This window comes from Momordica charantia (assembly GCF_013281855.1).
Source record: "Momordica charantia cultivar OHB3-1 chromosome 2 unlocalized genomic scaffold, Mcharantia_2.0 BLBB01000002.1, whole genome shotgun sequence".
Classification (NCBI taxonomy): Eukaryota; Viridiplantae; Streptophyta; class Magnoliopsida; order Cucurbitales; family Cucurbitaceae; genus Momordica; species Momordica charantia.
The window spans coordinates 5,043,332-5,069,725 of NW_028275160.1; the positions used below are offsets into that span (position 1 = coordinate 5,043,332).

Genomic DNA, 26,394 nt, shown 5'->3' on the forward strand with positions numbered 1-26,394 from the left:
TAATAATAATAATAATAATAATAATAATAATAAAATTGTTTTATAATTTTATAATTTCTTTTTTATTTATACTATTAATTATGTTTATTCTAAATAAAAATTTTTACAACTTTAATTTTATTATAAAATATTACAAATAATTATACTTATTATTATTAATTAATATCAATAAATTTTTTAAAATAGAATTCATATTATTAAATATTAGGATAATAAAATTTTATTATTAAAGGATGGTTGGTCTTTAGTTGATGTAATTTATTTTAATTATTTATCATTTACTAATATTAAATAAATTATTATAATAAAAATATTTGCTCTCAATAAAATAGTAACAAAATAAATAATTATTTTAATTAAAAGAATTAGCACAATAATATATTTAAAATGAGCTAGAAATATATAAGAAAGGGATATACTCCTAATTGTTATACATTTTATTCATATTCCAATTCCATATAGTTTTAGTGAACAACATCGATTTCTAATTCCCATTCTAAAAAAAAATTTCATTCTCACTTCGATTCCTTCCCATTAATTAAGGGGGTCTTAGTTGTTTCTATGTTTTTAAATTTTGGTTAAAAAACTATATTTTTTGTTAATGTATTACTTTATTGAAGTAACAATTTATTTCGAGATGAAAGGTAATGGTTTAGTTTATATAAGATTTTAACCCCAAATCTTTGGGCAATGTAACTATTTAAATTTTGAAATTTAAAATCTATAATAGTATAATCCCTACCATTAATATATATATATATATATATATATCAGGATTCCACCCATGTGAATTGTCTTCATTTTTACCTCACCAGTCCCCAAGCCCTTCATTTTTGCACACTTGAGATCTAGGTAGTTGTCACGTCAAATTCTATATATAAAATTTTCAAATGTTATTTCATAAAAATGATTGACAAAAAATATTTTTTTAACATACTCTTAAAAGTTTAATATTAAATTTTACTGCACGTCCAAGTTATTAGTAAAAGATTAACAAAAGTCCAAATAATTATCACTTATTGGTAGCACTCGAAAAATGCATCATGAAAATTGAATAAGACATTATCGATGGAACTCTAAAGTACAATATTTTTTTTCCTTTTTCTTTCTTTTCTTTTCATCAAAACAACCCGTTATACCCAAGATTATAATGATGTCACACTATAAATCTCGTAATATTTATAAATTAGTAATTTGTAACTCAGTTTTATTACTCTTCGCTAATGATATTTATATAAATATTTAAATAAACTTTAATTAATAATAGACAATATAATTAACATAGAAATGTAATTTAATTTAATCTACGTTTTTTCTACTTAATTTGTAATATCTTCATCTATGGTACCCCATGCTGGTTCTTTATATGAAAAAACTATTTTTTTTCCTTGAAACATGAAAAATCCAGTAAAAAAATTAACTTGCATTCAAAAGAATTATTAATAGTCAAGATTGGATAAAAGGGGTTTATTTTGAAGATCCCAATTCTAAATACCTAAAAACTTGTGATGCTAATTTAGAAATTTTATTTTTTATTTTTATAAAGTTTGTTTATAGAAGTAAGAAAATTAAAAGATCAGTTTAGATAGCTTATGGTTGGGAAGTAGGCATCACTTTCTAGAACCTAAAATTGTATAATTAGATTCTTTATGATACTTTATTTATGTCCACTTGTTGCAATAAATAAATAAATATAAGTATGGGATAAAGATTAGTTGCCAATTATGAAGAAAGAATTAATATTAATTGGAATTGATGCCATTAAAGCGCTGTCATTTACATGTTAGGAAACCACAAAAAGGGAACAGAGCATAATGCAATTTGTTTTGTTTAAGGAATTCTCTTGGTTTAAATAATTTAAATTTTTTATTTCAAGTCAAATTTATTATTATTATTATTATTATTATTATTTTATTAGAAGACAAGATGAGGAAATTTAGTGCCTTTCTGGTCTTTATTATTAGAAGGAAAAAAAAAGCAAATAAGATAGGTACTTTAACCACTTGAGTTATGCTCGGTTTAGTGCAATCAAAGTTCTATATTATTGATTAGGAAAAAATGAAGATCATAGATATATAAATAGATAACATCTCTATTAGCACGAGACTTTTTTTTTTTAATTGAAACCAAAAGTAAATTCATGAGGTTGGGTTTATGTTCAAATCAGACAATAATGTAGAAGGATACCTTGTTAAGTGGTATCAGAGTCATGCGCCTGACATAGTCATTTCCAGCAGGATCATGAGTATACAAGTGAGAGACAACTTCTCTATTATTATTAGTATGTAGTCTTTTTTAGTGAAATCAAAATCAAAGTCGCGAAGGCCTTATACCCAAAGTGGATAATACAATTATGAGAATGTGGAGTCGTTTATCGTCCCTAACAATGTCATCCCCTTTTTCAATAAGTCTTTCTAGAGTATCCGATCATCTTATTTTTAAAAGGATTAATCTTGGTATTTTTCATTTAAGTTTTATTAACTACAAGACTTTTTTCGTCGTTGAAAATCATTAGCAATAATGTAAAAAGATTCATGGCAACATACGTTGTTGAAGAATCCTCTATATAATTATATCCTTCATTTGATAGGTAAGAAAGAATGAGATATTTTAGAAATTGAGTTTATAAATTTGTTGGTTTATAAATAAATTCAAACTTTTTATTGAAATAATAAACAACTCCTACACACTCCCTTTCCAAAGAGAAAAAATCAAATATACCAAACACTATGCAAATTAGATTAACAATGCGTTAGTAATTTAACACCATTATTGTCATTTCACAAGTTTATGAATATATGCTCTAATAATTATATTCAAAACATGATATATGCAGTAGAATATAATAGTTATTGGAAACTATTTAAGTAATATTTACAATTTGGATGAAAATTTTCTAAATAGAATTTGTTATTTTAAAAAAATTTAATTAGGCCTATATCTTATGGGGAATTAAATAGGGAATGACGATATATAAATATCAGATGCAGAAATTAAATATTAGAATTACTCAAAGTGGATTGTAAATCCAAAGCTACTAGAATGTCATAACTTCAAATTAGAAATCAAGAATCTATGGAAACCCCCTGAAAAAGTAATGCACAGCTCAACACTTAATAGAATATTTTTGGAGAAAAATGAGGGAAGAATTTATTAAAATATGTCAAGTCAACATCACCACAACTATATCTCAAAAATTAAATAAATAAATAAATACAATAAGACAATTCTTTTTTCTCTTTTTCTTTTTTCTTTGAAAAAGAAGACAACTAATTTTGTCTCTGAATAATATTAATTAATTTTAATAAAAGGACCAAAATTGATCATATAAATGAACTAACCCAATAATTGACAACTATTTTTGTCTCTTAATAATGTAATGGGTTTTTTTTTTTATATACAGTTTTCATTCTCTTAAAAAAAAAAGAGTAAATTAAAGTACGTGGCATATTTTAAAATGGAAGTACTGGGAAAAGTTTGGTGGAAGCAAATAATCAATTTGCCATTAATTATTATTCGAATTTGTTAAAAGTGCCATAAAAATTTCGCATCACTGTAAATTAATTTTGGTTGAAGTGAATATAGTCAAATTGTTTTTATGGTCCGTTCACGCCTAGTTACAGTGAGACGACTGTAAATATGACAAAAAATATATATATATATATATATTAAAATTAATAAAATAGCAACCCGTCTAGTTTTTTCAATTATAGCACTTCTTTTTAAATAAAAAAAAACGGAGATCCAAACAACTTTACCCAAATGATATACATTTATAATATATCTAACTACTGATATATATGAATGTGTTATATATGTGATATACATCTGATATTCTACCGATATGAGTGTCTGTGTAATATGTATATGATATACATCTAATATACTACTGATATCAATGTCTTGATGTACTACTAATATATGAATATCTTATATAAATAAGTGAAAATTTTTATAAAAATTCTAAAAATAGGTGACATATTTTGAAATACATAAAAGATTTTTTTGCTATCTTCGCTAATTTCCTTAACTCAAATACGTAATACCTATTACCCTGATATTTGATTTTCTAACTCAATACAACACTTTTATTAACATAGATTCTTTTAAAAAAAATCAGTTATAAGATGAGAGTAAGAAATTCAAAATAAATATTTTCCATATTTAAGCTTGTTAAACTCGTCGAGACCCATATCAAAATTCATATAGAGGTTCATCTCAAAATCATTCTACGATGAGAGAAATTATCTATATATATTATAAAGAATTGTTAGGTTTCCACACATTTTTGTGTGGAATCCTTTTTTATTTTTATTTTTTATTTTTTTAAAAACTTCAAGGCAGAATCTTTAACACAAAGGAATAAGGTTATATGAAATAAATCTCAACAACTCTACTAAACTCCACAGCCCATAACAACAGTATAACACCAGCCTAAAATGCCACTTATACATTAAATATTTAACAAAGAATTAATCATCAATGAACTGCCTTTCACGTAGTCAAATTTGTTTGATACAACAAAATCAATCTGAAATTTAGTTTCTAAGCGAACGATTTAAAAAAACACTCTACAAAACACTTTCTAGATCGTTAGAGTATGCGTTTGCGATTGAACAACAAACTGAAAGTTAATTAAGGCCAACCATTGGTCAAACCAGGATCAGTGAGAAGATACTGTGATGTGTAATAAAAAGAAAAGAAAAAGGAAGCAAAATTTGAAAGCATATGATATATCAGTTTAATTCTGAGAGGGGCGGCTAAGAAGAAACAGCAGAGAAATTTCGTGGGATTCGAATGACAAATCAAGATCTGTTAGAACAACAACAGAATACACAATTAAATTAAAGCCTTGAATAATCCGTCGCTATCTCCTTCATTTTGATTCCTAGTATTTTACACTTAGTTTAATTTTGACTTTATATTTCCCACTTGTTGGTTGTCTTTATCTCCGTTTTTTTATCTATAAAGTATTTTGTGTGTAAAGATGACATTAATTATTTGAAGATTTAATAATATATAGTCGAAATTGTTGTAATAATGTTATGGTTTTGGAGGATGACAAAGGCGGCTAACTGATGCAGATATTTCAGGTCCTCCATGTGACGAGGGCAGCAGCCCCTCAACATTCATTGAACCTAAGTTTTTTCTTTTTTCTTTTTAATTAAAATAGAGAGAGTTGAATTATGAAGGCCATGGGTAAGATTCTAGAGTTTTCAATTGGGGATATCGGATGATCCGAGAATGACATCAATGTTATCTAAGGAAATCATTTTGATAGCAACCCACTTGGTTTTTGGTCCTGTAAAACCAACTTATCCAAAGAAAAATAAAATCATAATATTATTTTAGTACCGTACTTTCAATTTCAGCTATATTTTGGTCCAGGTTAATTTTGTACATAATGGAAACTCTTTAATATAAAATCATAGTTGCATTTCAAGAAATATACTAAGTAGCAGTATCATGTTGAAATTGTGATTAAAAATAAAATTAAGAGATCATATATATATATATTTTTTTAAAGTACAGAAATTAAAATGAAATATTTTAAAAGTATAAAGACTCAAATAAATTAAAATTAAAAATACAACAACAGTACAAGATCATAATACTATTTTAACCCAAAAAAAGGTATACTTTATTTGCTTTTGAAGCGAGCCCGACATGTGGCTGAAGATAGAATATTAAGTTTTAAAGCTTAAAAAAGAGAGAACTGTTTGGTGGAGTTGATTCTATGATACGGTTTCTATTAAAAGATGATAAATTAATAAGTAAAACTGTGAAAAGACTTGACTATATCTAGAATTAGAAGCCCTATCACATACTAGTTATATTACTTTCAAGAGAAAGTTTACTTAATTGGTTGGTAAGGGTGTTATTTTCACCCTATGGGCTCGCAGAAACCTTTCCCAAATCAGGCAAATAATAAAATACAATACGTAACACCAACCTGAACATAACTCGACTGATTAAAAAAATATATTATTGATGTTCAAATTTCTACCCTCATATATTGTTGTACTAAAAAAAATATAAAATTTGATCGTCCCTAGCCTAACAAAAGCATAAAAGAGACTTTTGAAAGAATAAGTTCTACTACCAAAAAGAAAAGAAAAACAGAAGCTCCAAAGAAAATTTGATCGAGTTTTTCTTGTTGAAATTCTCGTCCTAATCATTGCAAACTTTCATGGAGAATTTCATAAGTCTCCACCCTACCCCAATGACACTTCTATTGATTAAAGTTGCTATGGCAGGAACAAACGAAAACAATGGGCACAAAAATCATATTGAGAAACAATTTAATGAAGAATTAGTTGATCTTACATTTTTACTTTTTTGAATTATTCTACAAAGAGAGCAAGTTTCCTCCGAGAAATCCCCATCAATGGGATGGGAAATCTGTCCCCGCCCCACGACGATAGTACTTCTAGCATTTATGTATTTGATATTTAATATTAGTTGTTCAATAAGTACGACTTATTTAATATAAAAATTAGAATAAAACAATAAATCCTTTCTATAATTTTTAGTATACAATTACTTTTTAAAAACTAATTTAACTAAAAATTAAAAAGATTTTATTCATCTCCAATTACATTTGATATAAAAATCCAAATTCAAGAAATTAGAAGAAAGATTATAAAATTATATATGTTATTTTTTATTTTTTCGACCGAAGGGACTTGACTTATTCGAACCCGAATCCAAGAGACCTCAAGAAATTTTTATATCCGATAATTTTCAATTAGTACAAACATTAATAACCTTTCTTGAACATTGCAGGTTTAAATCTAACAAAATATGCTATATTTGTAAGAATATAAAAGTTTGGTGTTAAACAGATTTGAACTTCATTTGGGAGAGATTTAAATACCCCATTTTCGGTTATCTCTTAAAACTTTCGATAATCAATACCACAATATAAAATACTAACCAACACTTCGATTATAAAAAGTTTTCATTCAGAGTCGGAAAGTAAACAAAATGCCGCATGTCATCTCCTTCCACAAGAAATTAAAAGTGGTTTTTTCCTTCTTTTTCCCCTCTATCCGATTCCCCTATTCCATTGACTACAACAGATGCATTTTAGTTCTCTTCAAGAAAAAAAAGACAAAAAAAAAAAGGAAGATGCATTTTATTTTAAGTTTTATCGGGATTTCTTTAGACCTGAATACTTGGGCAGAGAGAAAATCCTTAAACTAATGCACAGAAGAGATATCTTCCCTACTTAAACACTTTACCTAGTCTGTATGTGTACGCGGTATGGCTCGAACCTACTCGGAATCTGGAATTATACTTTCTCCCACCTGAAGCCACAAATCTTGGGTCTTCCCTTCTTCAGCCTCAAATTCATATCTCAGCAGTATCCCAAACAAGATTTTCCCCTGCTTCAATGGAATAAGTTTTGTTAACCTGATGTTAGGATTTCAGATTTTACAATGACCCAGAAAGAAAGAAAGAAAGAAAATTTGATTCTTAACCTTCACCCTCCGGTATGATGCTAAAGTAGATAAAGGTTCGTTTGTCTTCAGGACTTGTTCAGCATCAGTATAAAAATTGATCATCTGGCAGCGGTTGCATCCACCTAAAGACTGGAAATGAAAGCAGACGTTACAGAACATGCATGTGCATAATTTGCAAAAAAGTGACTTATTATGAATCTAAAATTGAAAAGAGACCTGAATATCACTGCCATCGATTGTAAAAAGAACTTACTCTGAAGTACTTATTGTTACCAATTTTAATATTTCTCCACTCATCTTCAGCGTAAGGTCTCCCTCCAGAAATGACAAGATTTGGCCGAAACCGCGTAGGGTTAACGCGAACTGATGTTCTACGAATGTCCTTTCCAACATCTCCTAAAAACAATGCAACTTAAGATCATCACCTAATTCAGAATTTAGTAAAGCTAGGTCCACATCTAAATGTTAGGTTTAAAAATCTTCAACAGCATGTCAAACTGAGAAGCCACTTTAACCAGGACAGAACAGAGAACAATCAATAACTGAAAATGCTTCATAGCAGGATTGCAAGTATCATATTACCAATAACCTACTTGAATTCAATCTATCATTGAGGTCTGATACACTCTCCTCAGATATCAGCAAGAACTGTGCTTCATTGGAAAAATTCAAACGAGTCCGTGATTCTCTACAGGAACCAACAACATCTCTCTTATCCAAGCTGACATAATGACTGGAACTTAAATAGCGCAACAAAGTACATGGCCGACCAATTGCAGCACTAAACCAAGCATCAACTTCCTTGTCATAACCCTGAACTTCATATCTGAGCATCAGAATAACAATTAATTCCAACTCAGGTGCTAAAATTAATTCCAACCTTAAATGCTAAAAAGAATAAACATGAACTTGTATATGCAAATTTCAAACTTCTTCCAACAGTCTCTTGAAACAAAAATCAGAAAGAAAACTACCAAACATGCCAGGCACGAAGAAAATTACCAACATGTCAGGCCATGAAATTTAAAATTCTACAACATGGTATTACTCACATCTGACCGTGTAAACTTATTTCTTCTCTCTTGGCATTGCAAGGATTTGAATTAAGGGTGATCTGCAGTCTCTCTTTGCAATGTGGGGAGTCGATAAACAATATTCCCTGACTTAGGTCGATATGAGTACTTACAAGGCACATTTCAGGAACCTAAAAAACCAATTTCAGACGAATTAAAACCCAATTATCAGAGGTCGAACAAGAATGAAGGTCTATTATCTAAGCAGTATCAGAATTTCTCAGAACGAAGTTAAAAGGAGCATGAAACCCTCAACAATGTGCTTGAGATTCAAGTAAAAGGTAACAAGGAAACAGGTTCTCTAGATCTAGCATGTCAAATAAAATCACTTCCAGTGTCTTAAGACTTACATAATTTTCACACTTCGAAGAAATCCCCATGACTATGTCAAAGTATAGATTAAGTCATGGGGAGAACTATGATCTTCCCTTGGAAACTTTGCTTTATCCTTAAATTCTCTACATTCTAGAATTTGGACTAGCGATCAATTAAGGGATTTTTTCATAAATCCTTGATTCTCTCATTTTGCTTGGGTCATTACGGGAGGTGTAACTACGAGTTAATTCAAATTATGCAAATCCTAATGTTCAAGGGTAAAGTAGGGGCTCTTTGGATAAGTGTCTGCAACCCCTTTTGGACATTTGGAATGAGTGGCAAGTGTTTGGAGCTGAACCCACATTTCAACGTTTCATGATCCTCATGAGAAAAAAAACAGTTCACACAATCTCCCTTCTATCAGGCCTCTAAACAATTGGCAAGCAAATTTTTCCCTCCAAATTAGCATTTTAGTAGGAGGCATATCAGTTCTCCCTATCCCATTACTAATCTTATAGAAATGAAAATTTTTCCTTATCATCAAACAAAGATAATAAATTAAATATAGCTGTTAAATAACAGTGGTATTCAAATCTTAGAATTTTAGGGAATGATGTCATAATAATACAACTACAGCATTTCAGCTCAGTGAAGGCTACTCTACATTTAATATATACAAACCAAAATATATTATGTGGATATTTGTTGCATCGTAATGGTAACTACCTTAAGGAACAGCAGAACTTGACTGTAACTAATATAATATATTCTAAATGTCTGAGGGATAAACTACGGGTACTCGATTCCTAGCATTTCAGAAAGGATGGGAGTGGAATTTAAAGAAACATATCCAGAGATGTAGTCATGTAGTGGATGGTAAATTTAATAATTAGTACAATTAATAAGAAGATAGCACAAAAATAAAAGTCATCAACCATGATTTTGGTGAACAGCTTAATAAAAAACCATCCAAAAGCCTTGTAACAGCAAATTTTGAGCACAACGTGAAAGCTTTAACAGAACTAAGAATAAAACCCATGGAATTGGAGTATGACTGAAATTCACAAATATTTGAGCAAATAAATGCTGTTTCTGCCTTTTCATTCAGCTATCAACTTCCTTGTGATGGTGAGGAATTCATTACCTTAACAAAAATATGTGAAAAAGGAAGAGTTGATGAAGAATAATAGCTGACCTTCTTCTGTGTAAGAGTTTCACCAGTCAGGCTTTGAAGTAGCCACTCCCGATCATGAAGCAGCCCTACTCAAATTTAAGAGACAATTTAAATAAATTGCTAAATTAGAAAAAATAAATAGAACCATACCAAAAATTATAATCATCCCTATATGTGCACATAGATATTAGGAAGCTATATTGGAGTAACCTGAAAGAAAGAGGAAAAGAAAATTAATTAACCAAAACACTGATGATGTCAAGCTTGACACAGGTCACAGCAACATATCAGCACCCCTCCCACCCTCACCCCTCACCCACCAAACAGGTTCATGGGTTGGGTATCTAATTATTGTGAAATTCTGCAGATCCCCTGACACAAACTTATGTTCTACTACCTAAAGAAACCAGGAACGTTACAAGTAATTGACAACATTTCTTTAATTTCCTATCTCGTTCTATTACTCCCTCTGTGGATGATAAACAAAGCGTTATCTCAAGCATCCAACAAGTCATTTAGCTTTTATCAAAGCTAATTATAATCAATGTCTTTTCTACAAATTTTTAAATCAGATATTTATTGTGTAAACGTATTGCTCCTAGTCCCTATGAATTTTCAAGTACTCCAAGAGAGGCATCAAGCAGCGATCAAGAGTCTTGTGAAGAATTCCTTTGTGTTAACAGTTAACCATTCTCATCAAAATGCAAAAAAATACATGCATGAGTAAATGGATACCTCGACTGCTCAATGGCCATCTATCTATGCTGAATCCTGCACATGATTTTATTGGATAGACAGCAATAGATTTGAGGTTAAATCCAGAAGCTGAATATCTGCTCTCAAGACCTGGGATAAATTAACATAAAAATATGTAATTACAAACAGAACCAGTAGATATTTAATCAAGGTGCAGTGCAGCTCGGTATTTTAGCCTCATGAGACTGTACAGGGAACCATGAAGCAGCATAGATAGATTTGACTGACTTAAATAATACTTCTGCAAGCTGCATCTTGACAGGGAATAAATCTAAGAGAGAGATACTCAACAATGTCAAGAATTAAATATAGCATGGGCATACCCAAAGTTGTCAATGGTAGGAAGCATTGTACTGTGCGAGGAAAGGTGAGATAGTACTCTCCATCTCCAACTTTGAAGTGTTTTTTAATCTCATTTGCACCCCATTTTTGATTTCAAGAAATTGGGATAAGTTTAATAAATCGCCTAATAGAGATCAAGTTCCCCATAGGAAGGATTATTCACTTTTTATTATTTCATCAAAATAATAATAATAATAATTAAATAATTAATTTAGAAGTCTATATTTTTATGTCAAAAAATATAGATTATATATTTATTATTTATTAGTTTAAATAATTAACTTTTATGAAAATATCTATATGATAAATTAATTAAAGAAAATGGTAATAAATATATATGAGAACAACCAAAAATTAAATCATTTAAATTGAATTTAATGAGCTTATGACTGAAAGAATGATAGAAAAGTAACCTGTGTCTGTGAAAGGGATGGACCTTCTGCAAAACTGTAATCCATGTCTAGCATAAGTTGGGATCGAGACAAAGGAACTTGTCACAAAATCAATGAATTTCTGCAATTCAAAAGACAATTTTTGTATGAGAGTTGAGAAAACCAAAAATAAATTCAATATTATGTATATAAGCCGGTATGTCTAAATTATGTGTCCTTGCAAGCTAATAAGCACTAAAAGTTCCTTGAAGCCAAAAAATCACCCCACAGTTACAATGTTTCAAGTATGTCATATGACCAAAAGAATTGTTAGAACCAAAAATAGATGATTTAATTTACCTTGACATCTTCATAAGTTGACATGTATCCAAAGGATACTCTCACTGCACCAGTTGGTTTTCCATTAATTATATCATAATCATCCCAGCAGACATGACCTGCCTGGACCAAGAAGTCAATTAATAAAGACACGAGAAATTGTAGAAGTCAAATGGACAAATGAAATTTAAAAATTATTGTATAACCCACATACAGAAGTAGGAAGAAAAAGATTTACCTCAATATTTGTAACAAGATCCAAATGAGATAGACCAAGATATTTTGCACAGGCTCCAGGATTACAGAAACATCCTGTCTACACAGAAAATCAAATGAAGGTATGGTCAGTAGCACCTACCAAAACAATTAAGTACAATTTTAATATAAATATTTAAGAATAATCAACTTTCACCCAAGTACGAAGTGAGAATTCTAGCATGGTCCCATCAGCTTAAATGTGATTCAACAAGATATACATATATAATTGCAATATACTACCTAATGAGCAAAAATACAACAGCTTAAACAATTATCTCTCGTGTATCTTTATAAGCATAAAGTATCAACCTTCATATTTACCACCGGAGGAAATCAAGAAGAATAAAAATAAAATGAGAATAAATCAATTAAAAATTAATTAATGATAATTTTCACTGCAAATTGGAAACATAAAAACTTAAACAGTATATTGCAAAAATTTACCCTTAACTGAATCCCAGACAAAGAGGCCAGTTTTTCCACTTCACGGTGTCCAACCCAAGATCCATCTGGTCGTCCCAAATTGAATGAGACTATAGAACCCATTTTGTTACGTAGTGTCTGGAAAAAGATAAAATAAATGATAAGCTTGTATTCTTACATAAACCAAAAATTGAGATTGAAAGCTCAAGAAAACATAATTGGACAAAAGGACGGTGATTAAGTTCCATCCTCCAGGGTTCTGTACCCTTAAAAATGGATGATGTTGATTTACCCAAATATAATCTTGACTTTCATATCAATGGCTTCAGAAATCGGATCCCAGACTTATAATTCCAGGAAATTTAGTTAATTGGCACCTAAAGATATGTTTCCAATTGTTTTTATATAAGAAGAGGCCTCGGTGAGAATCAGTACCAAATATTCCCTCAAAGCCCGCGCCCCCCCCCCCCCCCCCCCAATGTTATCAACAGGTCTTAGAACTCAAATCCACATGTCACTCTTTTTGATGCCTGTCTTGTTCTTTTTGTATCTATTTTCATTATCCTCAATAAAATCGTTGTTTCTCATAAAAAAAAAAGAAAAAGTTTTGTGTACCCTCTTTTTCCAGCATAGTAATACCATGATAATGGGTATCATACTGCAAGAACAGTATTACATCATCTTTTTCTATTACAAGTTGAAAGCCTACAACTTAGGACAGGCAATTATTCCCGTCTCCTCTCATCAATACTCGTCCTTTCTGATTGCCAACTTCCATTACTACTTGACTTTCAATGTTTAATGCTCCTAATACAATTTAGGGCCTAATATTACCCTCAAGGTCAGCAACACCTTGTCCTAAGTGGGAAGAAGGGAACTAGGTCCAGATTGTATCTGAGAATTCTTGTGATGCTTCAAACTACATGGGCCCTTGCATTTGATAGTACCCTCGGCTCCCACACAGTCATTTATCAACGATGCACACCGAAAAGCTATTCTAGTTACACAAACCACTCCAAATTTGAGTCTAATCATGGTTGCATTCTTCATGTTATAGCAACTGCCACCTCTGGGATACATGGGAAAGGTGAAAGATAGCCATGGTGAATAATCCTTTCGGCAACCAGGTCTAGGCGAAAAATGTGTAGAAAGCTTCTGATTCACCTACTTAGCCAAGAAGGCAACCAGTGTGGTCAAAGATTTAAGAAAACCCAATCAAAATCATGATGCCACTCATCGGAGTAAGCACTAAAGGTCTGAGAGAATCAATTACTTCTATTCTGTTCCATTCACTAAAGATATATATAGACTTGATAAGGAAAAAGACATTATTGGTCCCACTATTTTCCAAGAATTAAATGCAGAAGCTATCCAGAATCAAAAGTCAAAGGGCAACCCTTTTCCACCTGGTATGAAGAATACCGAAAGATTAATTCAGCCCCTTCCTCTTTTCTTCTCTCGTAGAAAAACAAACACTATTTTTGGAAAGGAGCTCGCAAAGCCTTTGTTCTCTGAAGGGGTTCAAGTTAACTTGTATAAGTCTTTTAATGAGGAACGGGAAGCAGTTAGAAAAGTTAGTATAGACAAGTTAAATGTTCTTTCCATTGGCTCTATTCACTCCACTAATGAGGGTTTGTCTCATAGATCTTCCTTCTTGGAATTCTCGGATAATGATTTTGAAGAATATGATGGAGCAATTAGTATTAGTAGTTTGGACTCTTCCCCAAAGTCAGACATCCCTATTGAGGATATTTCTAAGCAATCCTTTGAGGAAGATGTTCATATTTTATTTAAGGAGCAAAAAAAAGATGAGAAGTCGGATCTTCCTCAGCAAACAACCATTCCTTCCTTTTTTAAAGAAATGGAGATTACTCTTGTCCCATTTGAGTATGTCCTCTGAGTTTTAAGTAGTTCAGAAAGCTGGAATGTTCTCCCTTAAGCCTTTTGCAATTTTCGAAGCTTTGCAATTTTAGTTTGGTTGGTTGGCTGGTGAGGTTTTCAAAGTTTCTTTTCAACATGCGGATTTGCATATGGTGGTTTATATTTGGAGGTTTTTTGACGACAGCATTGAGGCTTAGTTTTTGGTGATTACTCCTTGCTAGCATTTCGGTTGAGGTTTGGTTCTTATGTCCCTAGCTTCTACTTGGTTCTCTTTGAAGTTTGGTCTTCGCTTTTGGTGCTAAGGAAGGTTTTTTCCTTCATGCATCTGTTGGCTCTGGAATTAGTTTGATTTTTCAAGTTCTGTAGTAAGCAGATTTTCTGAGTTCTAGTTTAGAATTCTTTTTATCTTCTTCGAACTTGTATTGCTCTTGTTGCACTAATTTTCCGTTATTTTCTCTTATTCTTTCTTTTCTTTTTTACCCCTTTCGGGTTTGTATCTTGAACCTTTTTCCTTTTCATATATCAATGAAAGGTTGTTTCTTGTTTTTTTTTTTAAACAAAAAAAATGTTAAAAGATCATGAAGGACAATATCTCTAATAATACAAATATACTAACAAAGGTCATCTGGCTTGGCTCAAGACAGATGGACCTTGACTTGTTAGAACAGAAACGGAAGTGATTGACTACCATAGACTCGTTGTATAGGAAGTTAATAATTATATTTAGATGGGAATATTTGATCACAACTGAATTACTATCTTGGGATCTTTGCATATTTTCCTCTTATGCAACAATGAGTTGCATTAAACATTTAATCAACAGTGATGAGAGAGCAATAATTTTAACACGACCTCCTTGCCAACAATATAGAAATTTTAAAAAATATTTGAACCAACCAAAACTTTGTAGTAAAACTAACCTCGGAATTGCAACTTCCATAGAGAGTGCATACACTGGTTCCATTTTCATGCTTCAAGGCCACAAGAATGTTCCTCAAGTACGTGGCAAGAGATGAAGTATGCCTTCAGTTAATGATGTCAAGTGTGCTTATTAACATAATTAGTTGATGATAAGTACAAATATAACAATTAAAGATAGCCAGAAACAAGCAAAAATAGAGAGAGAGATTAACGACGGGTGACAGGTGAGTGGTATTGTCACTAGTCAAATGCTCAATTGCAAGAATGTAATACAATAGCCTACACAAATCTTGCTTGTTGGAAAGAAAGAAAAAATATGCATATCACAGCTGAGAGAGAGAGAGAGAAAAAAAAAAAAGAATGGAAATCTTAAATACAGTGACAATATTGCTGCAGCAAGCAAGTCTTAAACAGCCTAAAACAAAAACATAACAACAGACATATCAACCAGAGTAGCTAGCACATCGAATTCATAATATACAAAGAATTTGAGAATAATAAAGATATTATAACATATTACTTAATTTCTTTTCAGATAGTATAAATTAGACGACAAAGTTGCATCATAAATCTTATAAGCACATTAAAACCATGATAAAATCATCGAAGCAATTTTAGAAGCATGCAACTTAAAGGATGCATTTTCCGTACCGAGATATTGCAGGTACAGTTAGAGAATTTAGAACTTTGAACCCATGGGATAGAGACGCTATACTCAGGAATGGGATTGTACCATCTTCAAAGAGCTCCTCGATGCCCTCTCTTCGTTTGACATAGTCAATGTCAGCAATTGAAGCAGCAACGGTGCCTATATAATTAAAGAATTTGTTAAAACTTCAATTAGTTATCCTGCAGATAATCTGTATGAATTTCTTATCCTCAGGTTGTGCAACCCAACTCAAAGCAGAGGAAGCCTATTATAGAGAAAAGTGAGGGAAAGCGAGCTGGAATAAGGGCTGAAGGAATGCTCTAGCCTTCTCTTTATATTGGAACCATGAGATCTGTTTACTTCTGGATAGCTGCCCTATGGGGGGTTAAGCACATTTGCTAAAATGCTGCTTAAAAATCTTGTTTTGCACATCGTGATTAGTGTAGTTTATGAACCACTTCTTAATTCTTATTAAACAGCCCCTGCAAGCTTAATATATGATGGAGGCTACTGGAGAAATTTAAGATGCCATTTGTTTTTCCCCTCAAGGTCTAAACGGCCTAGACACGTTGTGTCAGTGCCATAAAGGTTTAAGAAAAAGGGCCAAGGTATTCTGTCTGGATGCAACTATGGCTATTTTTTCTATGTATGATTAGAACAAAATAGGATAATTTTTCAGGGTCCTAAAAAGCATTAGCAGGAGCTTCTGACCTTATTGTTTTTGTAGTCTCCTCTTGGAGCTCTTTCTAGCTCTTTTCCTAATCATACCTTTCTTTAATTCTTGGCAATAGGAAATGGTTTTCTTTTAGCTTAATGGTTTTTGTAGAGGTGGTTTCCCCTTTCACAACTTCTTATGTGCAATGAAATTCTTAGATTCTTATCACCCCCACCGGAAAAAAAATAATAATAATAATAAATTAGAAGAAGAAGAAATATCCACTAGATAACATAGCTAAATACAAACCTCCACTAAAGTATCTTTTCTTCAACAACTTGGCAGCATCTGCAATATTAAAATAGTAATAGTATTAAAACCTTTCCAACCATAGTACAATCTAATTTAATATATGATGCATAGCTCTTACAAGTACAGGGAAGATTAGAAGATTAAAAATTTCAGCCTGGAATCTACTTTAATAAGGAAAAGGTATAGAGAAACAAACTAATTTTAGTGAAGGTCTAAGGTAAACAAATTTGTTCTTATTTGGGTCTTGAGGAGTAAAAACAACAGATCATTTCATTGTAGCAGAAAAGATTATATCAACATGATGTTGGTGGTTTACATATGTAATAAACTTGATCATACGATTTTATGATTGAGGCTTAGGCCTCGTACAGCTTCCAAACTTACACCTCACCTCTTAAAGAGAAAAAACCTTGAGGTCATCTTTAACCTTCTAAAATATTAGTGGTACATAGAACACTAACCAGGTGCATACACTTCAATCACGCTGATGAAGTAACTTAATAGAATACAAACTTCTGAAAAGAGACCCTTACCAGTATGAACTATGAGAGCTCCAAGTCCAGTTGGATACCCAAACAGCTAGTTCAGAAGAATGTAAAGAAATAGTTAATAAGAATATTAACTTTTATTTTTAGATCTTTATATTTGTAAGATCAGATCATGACAGAGCCTCCTTTACTTGATATTTAATTATTAAAGCTCCATATCAACCAGATCACCGGGTGTCTGCAAAGCTGAAATCACAATGCATACATAAGGTAGTGGTTTCATGGAAATTCAAAATATTGCACACACACCTTATAGAAAGAGATGACAACAAAATCAGCAGGATACTTCGATAAATCTGGTGGTTCTGTGGTACATCCTTTTGCGGCATCAATCAAGACCTTCCAGTTTCCACTACACGTATAGACATCAAACATATGCAAATTCAAAACGAATGGATGTTAATAACAAAAGATATGCATATTTAAAAAAAAAAAAAAAAAAATAGAAGGATAGGAAACAAATTTCATTGATATGCATATGTTAAATGGAAGCTGTTAAAAGATATGTATCTTCAATCAGAAAGAATAGAAGAATTCATGTTCCGTATTAATATCCCACCAAGAATAAGCATTTATCAAGAAAAAGGATTGATAGCACAAAAGTACTTTATCCAGTATGAATGTTGCTTGATTGTATCAGCTCAATTTAATACAAATTGAACAAATCTTGTCCAAAATTTCTTGTTGTGCCAAATACACTAATTGTATAGACTTGCATGGCGTGATGAGAAGTGGATCAAAGCAGTTAGAAACTAGGAGAGATTTGGGTATTAATTACTTCAAAGATGGAGAGCCATCAAAATATCTAATCAAATCTTTCTTTACAACCTTCACCAATTCAAGGCTAAATTTCAAACCAGAGAAATTGCACTCTGAAGGGAAGGCAAACAAGTTATACGCACTGCCTGCACAAGATGAACAAGAAGATAAAGGTAAAGTTGCAAAAAAAACATCAAAATTGATGCTACAAGCATCATAGTCATTACATAAATCAAATGCTGTGACATAAATGTATAATGAGCATAGACTTGTCCGTACCTCAAATAGATGTAACCAATATGGGTCAAAATTAAAATCACATAATGCAATGATCTTGTTAACAGAAACAAACAGAGTTTACGTATTATCTTTATTGGAGAAAAAATTATACATGTCAAGTGAACAGCACAGAATATACAAGTAAGAAGAAAGCATTAAGGATGTAGTCATGTAGGCCATGTGTCCATGGCTCAGGAAGTTTAGTAAACCAGTTTGAAATGAATCTATCATCACAAAGGAATCATTGCTCCAAAGTTTGGGCAAGGAGGCATCCAACCCAAATCAAACTCATAGCCTCAATTGCTATTCTTAGTCCTTCTGCAAGGTTAATCAATTCATAACACCTGAACTCCACCCCAAATAGGAGATGGAATTTAAAATATACAGGGCCCCGTATAAAAAATCAGGTTAGGTCCCCTACCAATACATAATTGAAATGATTACAGAGTTATTGGTTTATTTTAAAATTTGAAAAATCCTAGTTTAATATGCTACATGGTTAATGAACTGCTAACGCTTTGGAAAATAAAAGGCATAATCCAGATCCAGTTGTTCTGATAAAAATATCTTAACTTAGACAGGAAGAATAAGTTTTCAGTGAATTATTAAACCAATTTTTAAATCAAGAAAACATGGACTTCAAAATTGAATTAAATTGGAAGGAAACATAAAATCATGAACAAAACCTTTTAATGTGTAGAACTTTGCAAATTGAAAATCATAAACTTAGAATCTTCTCTCTCAATCTTGAAATATGACAATCAAATTCTGATATTCTCAAACCTCTAATGATTGGCAATTTACTCAGCTTACTCCAACTCTCAAACACAACAATTATCACAAGTTGCTATTCATATCTCCAATTCAAAAAGATGGGATCACACATTTTTGTGAAGAAAATAATTAACAAGTTTCAAGAGCAAGTTGAAGTTGAAGTTGAAGTTCTCAAAACAAGAGTAATGTAAAATCTAAAAACTTTAAACCAATTCTTTTCTTCCTGTGTATCACCATAGTAGCCTCCTTGAAATTTTGACTTACGAGAATTAGAAATCCTGATTTACTTTAGAATCAAATTACAAATTTGGAAAAGGATCAAACTATGAGAAGATCTCCTCAAAATTTTTGTTTGAACCAGCATTTTATTTCTGTGAAATATTCACGAAGGAAACATGAGTAAACTCAAATGCAAAAGAAAAATAGAAAACTTGAGAACCATCTCTCTATCTTAACTTGCAAGCATGACATTCAATGTTTGTCAAGACAAACTATTTTACAACTGGAAGCTCTAACTTCACTTGAAAACTGTTGTCAAGCAAGAGCATAACATTATATTATGATCCACAAGAAACCAAAATACACTTAGGCTAATAAGACCATATTACTATTGTGAAGCCATCTTTCACAATAACTTTGTGACAATTCTAAATTGTTATTTCATGAGTCCTTGACCATCCAACGAACATCCTTGAGATTTAAAATTGGCACAACACGTCTGCTAAAATCCTGTTATTCAAGAGATTAAACCAATAGCTACATCGATTTTTGTCCAAACAAAAAATGTAAGATGATCCAGCTGAAAACTGTTTTAAGACTTTAACAAGTATGATTGAAATAACCAGAAATCACAGGTGAGAATTTTTTAAGAGGCACACGAAGTGATTCACTGCAGCTTCATTCCAATCCATTAGGTCATTACAACCAATCTCATATTAACATTTCAAGCCATGTAAAAGACAAGTTCAAGGATAAGCCCGACGAAAACTTAATTATCTTCATGCTAACAAACCAGCAACCATTTAAGACCAGAAAATTTCAATAAGAAATCAAAATAGCCATAGCAGATGGACTAGAAACCATCACTCTCAGCTTGCACACGTGGAACAAGAGTTATCCAAGTACAACCAAGACAAACCTATATTATCTTTATCCAGAAACTCGGCTTCATTTCTCCTTAGCAGTTGGTGCTTTATTACGTGCATAGATGCAAGGTTTCCTGTGGATGCATCCCGTTCTGCATGTTCAATATCTATGGCATAGGCTTGAGCTCCTTGTTCAAGAGCATATCTTATAGCTATTAAGAAAATTTTTCATGGATTATAACTACAAAAGGGAATCTTCTCAAATAAAGAATGGAAAATTAAAATGAAGGCTCTGAGAAGCAAAAGAATCCAAAACAGATAACATATTCATATCGTACAAAGATTTCGCCTATAAACATTCAAATCAGAATAGATATGTTCACCATGTCAAAATGCAATGAACTGCCTACGAGTACACAGAACAATCAATAAAATGGACATCAATAACCAGATAATCATAATCTTCAGAAAAAAATTGGCGTCATTTAATTAAAATTACCTTATACACAAAACGTACAAACAAAGGTGGCCAAAACTGTTCACATAAAAGAAAAGTAATATCAAACAGACATCACTCAGAAGGATACTCCCTGATTCCAAGAACACTGTTATGATTTTCCGTTGTGTACACAAAGCTGCTCTGATGACTCCATGGGAAGGCTTCACCAACTAATTTTAATGCTGCAGTAGCACCAGAAGTAAATATGCATTTGTAGTCCTTAGGAGATGCTTTGCAATAGTCAAGGACCTGCATTCCACATCATTCCAAATATGACATGCTAAAAATGTGGTTGTTCATAAATATAATGGAAACCGTAATTAAACCAAACATTTCCCCCAATGTAATTTTTTCATACGTGTGTGTGGCTGTGAAATTCAATGTTTCTAAGGCCTATGAAGTTAAAACAATTTCATTAAAAAATTTCAGAGTTTCTTTGGTCGGGAACTAAATAGGATACAGATTAAAATACATTTACCTGTTGACGGGCATTCCTTACGATTTCAGAAGTAGCAAAGCTAGAATCACTTCGGCTATCTAACTGTAGCTTAAGAAAACTCAAAATTGATGTAACAAATTCATGCAACATGCTAGGATTCAAGACTCAAGAGCCCAACCATTAAAAGTCCAAAAGAAAATAAATCCAAACCCAGAAAGTAGAGCCTGTGAAGTTTGGCATTTAAATTGTGCGCTCCAACTGGCCATCATGGTGCAAAATTGATAGACTGTCACTCTAGGTTGTTTATAGTTTTTTTTCCCTTCTGAAATAAGATAGCTAGAGCAATCCTTCTCGGAGCTAGAGCTCATCAAAAGAGAAAATGGACGAGAAAAAATATGCTTAGTATCTTTTTAAAAGCAAGGAAGAATATTGAGAGATTTTATGAAATACTCATGGTTCTACTTTGGTAAAAACTTTATCTTCATAACGAAACATGCAAAGTCTATAAAAGAGAAGGCATGGTCATTCAAAAGGTGAAGCTGTATAAATTCTAGTATTGTTATCTCTCTCTTCCCTTTACTTTTCTTTCTTTACTATAAATTTTTTTACTGCTCTTGCCAAAGGAAATCTAAGATTTGAAAATCTTCAAATTCCTGCCTCACAGCCTTGTCCAAAAAGAAAAAATAACTCAAGTACAGTGTGAAAAGATGATGAAGTATGAAACCAGGAAGTAGTAATTCACACTCGTTGGACTGGAAAAATTATCCTGTACAAAGTAGTCGTTCATAAAGACTTTGACGATCCTAATATTTATTCCCTGAATTCAAACATACTTCTTCGATGATGAATTCATAATAAATATTAGAGACTGTTAGAGAATTAAATTGAATATATGCTTCTTCAAAGCATCCTCTGTCTGAAACAGATTCATTTATCCAAATCTTTAATGTCCAATGTTTGAGTACTTGATGCATTCCCAGACAAAAGCTAGAGCAAAGCATCTTTGACAATGACTTCTTCCACACGACTTCTACAATTTAAAAGGAAAGTATCCTAGAGCATTGAAGTAGCGGTGCAATTTTACAAAGTGAAGTAAATACTCACCTTCATAACTCATCTCAAACAACTCTTCGAGGTGATTTATTGAAAAGATATTAAATATTATCAGGGAAGTTATTCCAATCCAGGATACGAGGATTTCCATATAAATTAGCAGTGAGATCTTTAAAGATCGCTTCCATTTGTAACTCGGAATACAAAGTTGCTCCCGCATGGTCCAAGTAGGCCACACCTACCAAATTCTGAATGTTTAGTAATGGAGAAAGCAGAAGAAAAACAGGAAGTAAAATAACACGTCGAATTCTGAATGTTTGACTAGAAGCTAATTAAATACTTGCTCGCAATTATTAAAATGCATCAAAACGGATGGCAAAGGAAAAAAAAAGATTACGACTAAGTGAACAGTTCTTGGTCCACTACGATCACTTTGTTATAGCTAGGTCGAAATCTTACCGGCTAGGCGCTTAAATTCAGTGGCTCGAATCTCATCTATGGTCTTGGGACCGGCGGGGTAGCCGTAGTCACCACCGAACTCCCTGAGAAACTCTTCCTTGGCCGTGTCCATGCTCACCGCCTTAATCTACAGTACCGGAGCTGCGAAAATCTCAGACGGCGGCGGAGATGGAGAGGAGAAGCCGGAGACTTTGCTGTGCGAATGCGTTGTCTGAGCTCGAACCGTTCCTTCCGATTGGGCCGACTGCAATTTTTCACCGTACGTCGACGTCGTTCTTACAGTTACGGAGTGAAAGTTTTTTAACATCGGAACGACATGTCGACACTTGGCCGACATGAGCCATTTCCGTGCTGCAGCGTCTTGCTATCGCTCGCTTCCAATTTTTTCTCAAACCGAAACTTTCATTTTTGCAAAAATTAAACCGCCAAATTATTATTAACTTAAGTCCGTACTTTTAATCTTGGTTCCTTTTTGATCCCCAATCTTTTTTACTTTATTCATTTTAATTTATATACTTTAAAAATATTTTATTTTAGTCTCTATACCTTTAAAAGTATAATTTTAATTTATTTTATTAATTTTAACTCAAATTTCACACATAACTGAAAGTTTGATACTATGTTTGATATCTCAAATTTTGAAAGAATTTAAAATCATGACGGATTTCAAATGAATTCCTAGTACATATTTTTGAATTATTGAATTTCAAATCTTATTTTTACCTAAAAAGTTTTTGAGATCAAAATGGTCGGATTTTGGAGGATTTGATAGACTTTCGAAATAAATTACCTATTTAATCTCGTCATATTTTAATTTCTAATTGATAAATTTAGAATAAAAACCTAAATCAATAAAATTTCTATTTTCTTTTCATTTTCAGTGAACATCCAAACAAAGAAATCTAATTTAATTCGTTTCAAATCATTCTCGTTCCAAACACGATAAAAAATTTAAAATCATTTCTCGGATTTCAAATCACGAAATTTAAAATCATTTGATCAACTTTCTTGACGCGAGGGTTAGTATGAGTAATGTTTACCATTTAAAAAATATATTAATTGCAGTATCGTGTAGAAATTGTGATAGAAAAAAAAAGACTAAGAATAAAACTAAATAACCAAAATGGTCGCTTTTTAAAAATATATAAAAATATGAACAGTTCAAGAGTATAGAAACTAAAGTGAATCAAAATTGAAAATACAGATACCAACATAAACACTTTCAAAATACATTGATTAAAATAAACTAAGACTAAAAGTACCTTGACCAATATATTATTTTAACCTTATTATTAAAAAGATTAACCGAGTAAATTGTAAATATATCAACGAATCATTGAACCAAATACGGAACTGTGTTTGGATTAACTTTCTAATATTTTTTTAGATCTAAAATATTTTTTATTTTTTCTATTTTTTTAATTTAAAGGATTTGATAAGAACTAATAATCACTTCTAAAATAATCAAATTGATTTGAAGTTATTTTTTGAAAATTTGCTTTTAAAGTTTATTCTAAGAAAGATAATTCTAAAGTGATTGACCCGTTAAAGAGCCAAAATGTATTTGTCTAAAAACAGAAAAATTAAGCATCTTGGTGATTTGAGAAAACCAATTTATTCTAAAACAATTGATCGGAGAACCACGTACGTGTGATTAAGATCACTTTTAATATCATCTTAACCAAACACACAAATAAATATCTTGTTAAGGATCTTACATCGAAAAGATAAAAGACCTAACAAAATTTTATAACATACATAAACTACTTCTGTTATTGTTAATTAATTTTGAAATGTAACTCTTTGAATATTAATATGATTTCAGAGCCTAAAATTCAAATGAGGATTCGACCAAAATTGATAAATCTAAAAGGACATCATCTTAAGATAGGCCAAGGAGTCTTATTAATATGATATATATAATAATGAAAGAAATGAAATTTCCTTGGCGATGGATAAGATTCCCACGTCAGCTCTAAATTGATGATGTTGATTCATTAGTGGTACTAATGTGTGATTAAAAGAACAAAAGGAAAAGTGATTTGTCTTAATAATTCAGATTAGATGGATTAATTGGTAGTTAAGGTTTTCAGGCCAACGCGTTTTTTATTCTCTTTAAAACACAATCATGAACGTAACGTGTCTACTCAAACCTCTCTACTTTTTTAATTTATAATTTATGATAATGTTGATTAAACCAAATTTATTCTTATGAGTATGTTGGGGATTATGTGAAATTTTGAACAAATTATTTCTGTTAATAAACTTTGGGAAATAACCAATTTTTATTCCTGAAAATTAGACTTTAGACTTAGGTAAATGATGTAATTAGTTTAGTGTTGCAATTTACTTTCTAATATGTTTTTTCTATTGAAAAGTTTTTGAAGTATAAATATATAATTAAAATACCAAGGCCTAATGCAACATTGACGAAGATTGAAGCCAATCCGAATATAGTTTAACTAGTTGAGACGCCACTAAAAAGTCATAGGTTCAAATCTCCAATTTCCACATGTTGTACTAAAGAAAATTGATGAAACTTGAAAGAAATAGACACGAGAGCGAGAGCGAGATTATTGTTGAAATTTGTGAATGTTGAGAAAGATTTATTCAATGGTTGATTTTTTGGCCTTCCCAAACTTTTTATTTTTTCGGGAAAAGAATGCATTCATGGAGCTTAATCTTGTATACGACGTTACATACTAGCTTGTATTAGAATTAAAGAGTTTCGGGAGACTTTTTACCTACCATTGTTAAAATGAGTGGGTAAATATAGTAGAATTTAACATATTTTGTAATGTAAAAATTGTAATACTGATCTTAGTATATAGTTCAATTTGACGAAATTGAGAGAGTGTAGGATAATAATTGATACACAATTTGCCTAGGAGTAAAAATTGATTTTCTCCTCATATTATGACTTTTTCTACTTCACTCAATCTAACTTCTCTCTCTACCGATATATTTTCTCACTAAATTATCTTTTTAACGTTTTTTTCTTAACGTATCATAAACTCTTGATTAAAAAAAAAAAAGAAAGTTTCCATTAAAACTCACAAGCAATTTTTCAAATTTCGTCCAAACTTTCTTTTCTTGATTACCCAGGGATCAGCGGTCCTTTGACTTTTATACCCCTAGACATAGGATATACTTGGTGGAGTTGGACTCAAACCCAAGATTCCAAGAAATCCCAAGATATCCTTTAGGGACAAATTTCGTCCCAACTTAGGGAGGCAAGTCATGTCTTTACCCAATCAAATTATGCTCATATTCAGCACTCACAACCCATTGGTTTAATTACGAAACATCAAAATAATATGACTTGATTTAACATAGAGAGAGAAGAGCTCAAAAGGTGTATGTTTTATATATTTATTTCAAATATAATACTAATATGGTGTGGAGTTAAGATTCAAACATCTAACATTTTAGTCAAATGTATTTATATCTTAAACAGTTGAGATATGTTAGGTTGGTAGAAGAGGAATTGTTAAAATCGAACACAAACACCGCCACATCATATAACTTAAAACAAAACGTAATACGCACAATTAATTTTGGGGC

The 26,394-nt window shown here is 31.5% G+C and overlaps 1 protein-coding gene across 12 annotated transcripts; it reads right to left on the minus strand.

Annotated features, from left to right (window-relative positions):
• Window positions 1–6,925: 6,925 nt before the first annotated feature.
• On the minus strand, window positions 6,926–23,203 carry ABA3 (molybdenum cofactor sulfurase (LOS5) (ABA3)). Of its 12 annotated transcripts, none has more exons than XM_088120532.1 (22): window positions 22,831–23,188; window positions 22,511–22,609; window positions 21,358–21,416; window positions 20,968–21,128; window positions 20,434–20,585; window positions 18,262–18,388; window positions 17,733–17,835; window positions 17,469–17,514; window positions 16,933–16,971; window positions 15,971–16,127; window positions 15,319–15,421; window positions 12,539–12,655; window positions 12,075–12,152; window positions 11,858–11,959; window positions 11,540–11,639; window positions 10,764–10,874; window positions 9,999–10,114; window positions 8,519–8,670; window positions 8,060–8,292; window positions 7,720–7,859; window positions 7,485–7,595; window positions 6,926–7,388 (listed from the first exon to the last, which is right to left on the minus strand). In XM_088120532.1, the coding sequence occupies exons 1-22, from the start codon at window positions 22,940–22,942 to the stop codon at window positions 7,278–7,280; spliced, it is 2,529 nt and encodes an 842-aa protein (XP_087976658.1). In that variant the 5' UTR covers window positions 22,943–23,188; the 3' UTR covers window positions 6,926–7,277. The 12 variants fall into 12 exon arrangements, 6 of the variants coding, with proteins under 6 accessions (XP_087976658.1, XP_022149605.1, XP_087976657.1 ...); XM_022293913.2 differs by having other exon boundaries at window positions 10,050–10,114; window positions 22,831–23,185; XM_088120531.1 differs by having other exon boundaries at window positions 7,720–7,862; window positions 22,831–23,185.
• Window positions 23,204–26,394: the final 3,191 nt, after the last annotated feature.

Bases quoted from the DNA above. Each gene is read 5' to 3' on its own strand.
- ABA3 (XM_088120531.1), bottom strand. From the start codon at position 22,942: ATGGACACGGCCAAGGAAGAGTTTCTCAGGGAGTTCGGTGGTGACTAC. The intron at 12,656-15,318 runs GTTAGTTTTACT...ATCTTTTTCCAG, and splicing joins ATGGAAGTTGCAATTCCGAG to ACACTACGTAACAAAATGGG. The intron at 8,671-9,998 runs GTAATGAATTCC...TTGGTTTTTTAG, and splicing joins TTTCACATATTTTTGTTAAG to GTTCCTGAAATGTGCCTTGT.